The sequence below is a fragment of the Salvelinus sp. IW2-2015 genome, unplaced genomic scaffold (assembly GCF_002910315.2).
Source record: "Salvelinus sp. IW2-2015 unplaced genomic scaffold, ASM291031v2 Un_scaffold1822, whole genome shotgun sequence".
In the NCBI taxonomy this organism is placed as follows: domain Eukaryota; kingdom Metazoa; phylum Chordata; class Actinopteri; order Salmoniformes; family Salmonidae; genus Salvelinus; species Salvelinus sp. IW2-2015.
In genome coordinates, this window is record NW_019943194.1 from 214,136 (window position 1) to 217,489 (window position 3,354).

The 3,354-nt window shown below is 42.8% G+C and overlaps 1 protein-coding gene across 1 annotated transcript in view; it reads left to right on the forward strand.

Annotated features, from left to right (window-relative positions):
• Positions 1-2,743, forward strand: part of LOC139024730 (somatomedin-B and thrombospondin type-1 domain-containing protein-like) — a 9,943-nt gene extending 7,200 nt beyond the window's left edge. The window contains exon 5 of the mRNA XM_070439647.1: positions 116-2,743. Within this exon, the coding sequence (XP_070295748.1) occupies positions 116-233 (118 nt within the window). The 3' untranslated portion in view covers positions 234-2,743. The remainder of the gene's footprint in view (positions 1-115) is intronic.
• Positions 2,744-3,354: the final 611 nt, after the last annotated feature.

The window sequence follows — 3,354 nt, forward strand, 5'->3', positions numbered from 1 at the left end:
CTGTGAGGAGCTGCTCCATTGGCAGCCTGTGAGCCATACTAACCTACGGTCTGTGGGGAGCTGCTCCATTGGCAGCCTGTGAGCCATACTAACCTGCGTCCTGTGTGTGTTGCAGTGAGGAGCTGCTCCATTGGCAGGCTGTGGGGAACTCTCGCTGTCGAGGAACATGGAAGAAGGTCCAGAGAACAGCACACTGCTCCTGTCCTCACGTCCACAGCTTCCTCTTCATATAAACACACAGCCCCCAGTCCCAACTGGCATCCTGTTCATTATATAGACAGGTTGGCTGACAACGGCACGAACATGATGTGTGCCCATAGATGGGGAAGAAGGCAGTGTGTCATGATCGTGAACGGTCAAATAGCTAGCAACAATGACAAGGAGCTGCCATGTGAGGAATTGTACATGGCTCATTTCAGGTAGTTAATGTGGCTTGCGAAGCTAGAGTCCCCACTTTAAATCTTCAACATACACTACATGGCCAAAAGTGTGTGGATAACCTTTCAAATGAGTGGATTCGGCTATTTCAGCCACACCCGTTGCTGACAGGTGTATAAAATCGAGCACACCGCCATGCAATCTCCATGGACAAACATTGGCAGTAGAATGACCCATACTAAAGAGCTCAGTGACTTTCAACGTGGCACCGTCATACGATGCCACCTTCCCAACAAGTCAGTTTGTCAAATGTCTGCCCTGCTAGAGCTCACCCGGTCAACTGTAAGTGCTGTTATTGTAAAGTGGAAATGTCTAGGAGCAACAACGGCTCAACCGCAAAGTGGTAGGCCACACAAGCTCACAGAAAGGGACCGCTGAGTGCGTGTAAAAATTGTTTGTCTTCGGTTGGAACACTCACTACCGAGTTCCAAACTGCCTCTGGAAGCAACGTCAGCACAAGAACTGTTCGTCTGGAAAGTCATGAAATGGGTTTCCATGGCCGAGCAGCTGCACACAAGCCTAAGATCACAATGAACAATGCCAAGCGTCACCTGGAGTGGTGTAAAGCTCACCGCCATTGGACTCTGGAACCGTGGAAACGCGTTCTCTGGAGTGTTGAATCACGCTTCACCATCTGACAGTACGAAGGTAGAATCTGGGTTTGGCGGATGCCAGGAGAACGCTACCTGCCCGAATGCATAGTGCCAACTGTAAAGTTTGGTGGAGGAGGAATAATGGTCTGGGGCTGTTTTTCATGGTTCGGGCCCCTTAGTTCCAGTGAAGGGAAATCTTGAAGCTACAGCATACAATGACATTCTAGACGATTCTGTGCTTCCAACTTTGTGGCAACAGTTTGGGGAAGGCCCTTTCCTGTTTCAGCATGACAATGCCCCATGCACAAAGCTAGGTTCATACAGAAATGGTTTGTCGAGATCGTTGTGGAAGAACTTGACTGGCCTGCACAGAGCCCTGACCTCAACCCCATCAATAACCTTTGGGATGAATTGGAACATTGACTGCGAGCCAGGCCTAATCGGCCAACATCAGTGCCTGACCTCACTTATGCTCTTGTGGCTGAATGGAAGCAAGTCCCCGCAGCAATGTTCCAACATCTAGTGGAAAGCCTTCCCAGAAGAGTGGAGGCTGTTACAACAGCAAAGTGGGGACCAACTCCATATTAATGCCCATGATTTTGGAATGAGATGTTCGACGAGCAGGTGTCCACATACTTTTGGTCATGTCGTGTTCTTCCTACTCATTATAGTTATCATTTGGAACGCTACTCGTCTTAAGCTAGAAAAGTGATTCAAACTTTAAAACGCGTAGACCGGTCTAGATTAATTTGCTTGTATACAACTTTTTGATATATTTTATATATTTTTTAACTATTAAGATTTTTGTCTTTCTTTTTGTCATCCAACTCATTGGATTTCCTCAACATTCTAAAGGCCCTATTGTGACATTAATTTCCTCAACATTCTAAAGGCCCTATTGTGACATTAATTTCCTCAACATTCTAAAGGCCCTATTGTGACATTCATTTCCTCAACATTCTAAAGGCCCTATTGTGACATTCATTTCCTCAACATTCTAAAGGCCCTATTATTACATTCATTTCCTCAACATTCTTACAAATGGACAATGACCCCAAGCATACTTCCAAAGTTGTGGCAAAATGGCTTAAGGACAACAAAGTCAAGGTATTGGAGTGGCCATCATAAAGCCCTGACCTCAATCCCATAGAAAATTTGTGGGCAGAACTGAAAAAGCATGTGCGAGCAAGGAGGCCTACAAACCTGACTCAGTTACACCAGCTCTGTCAGGAGGGATGGGACAAAATTCACCCAACTTATTGTGGGAAGCTTGGGGAAGGATACCCAAAACGTTTGACCCAAGTTAAACAATTTAAAGGCAATGCTACCAAATACTAATTAAGTGTATGTAAACTTCTAACCCACTGGGAATGTGATGAAATAAATAAAAGCTGAAATAAATCATTCTCTCTACTATTATTCTGACATTTCACATTCTTAAAATAAAGTGGTGATCCTAACTGACCTAAGACAAGGAATTTTTACTAGGATTAAATGTCAGGAATTGTGAAAAACTGAGTTTAAATGTATTTGGCTAAAGGTGTATGCGAACTTCCGACTTTAACTGGATTGTATGATAGTTGAATTCCTTTGTCTCCCCCCTCCCCTTTTTCATTGTGTAACAAGCCGTAATATCGGGTTAGTCCACTAGGGACTTTTCAGTGCATCATGTTAATACTCACTGTATAATCTATCTTGTGTGTGTTTATGTATTTCTGTGCGATTATTTAATTAGTTAGTAAATAAATAATTATGACAATTTGTGTATCGCTGATTCATCACGGAGACTTGGGTTCGTGCAGATTTATAGGATATTACGACGTTCCGAATGGGACTGAAATAGGAGCAAATGATGGATGGATAGTTTATCGAGATATTCTGATATTTTTGAGTTAATTCGGGAAACGGTAACTCGTTAAATAAACTTTTCCCGTGGTGCCCCAGATTACTACTTAATTAATTGTCACACGATTAATTTAATTGCGTAATAATTGAACGTGGTATGTAATTATTCGATGAATAGTCGTCTTCGCATTAATGATAGCAACGTCACAACAAAATCTACACACAATACTCCATAATGACAAAGCAAAAACAGGTTTAGACATTTTAGCAAATGTATACATTTTTTAAAACTGAAATATCACATTTACATAAGTATTCAGACCCTTTACTCAGTACTTTGTTGAAGCACTTTTGGCAGTGATTACAGCTCGAGTCTTCTTGAGTATGACGCTACAAGCTTGGCACCTGTATTTGGGAAATTTCTCCCAATGTTCTCTGCAGATCCTCTCATGCCAGTTTGCGCTGTTCTGTGAAGGGA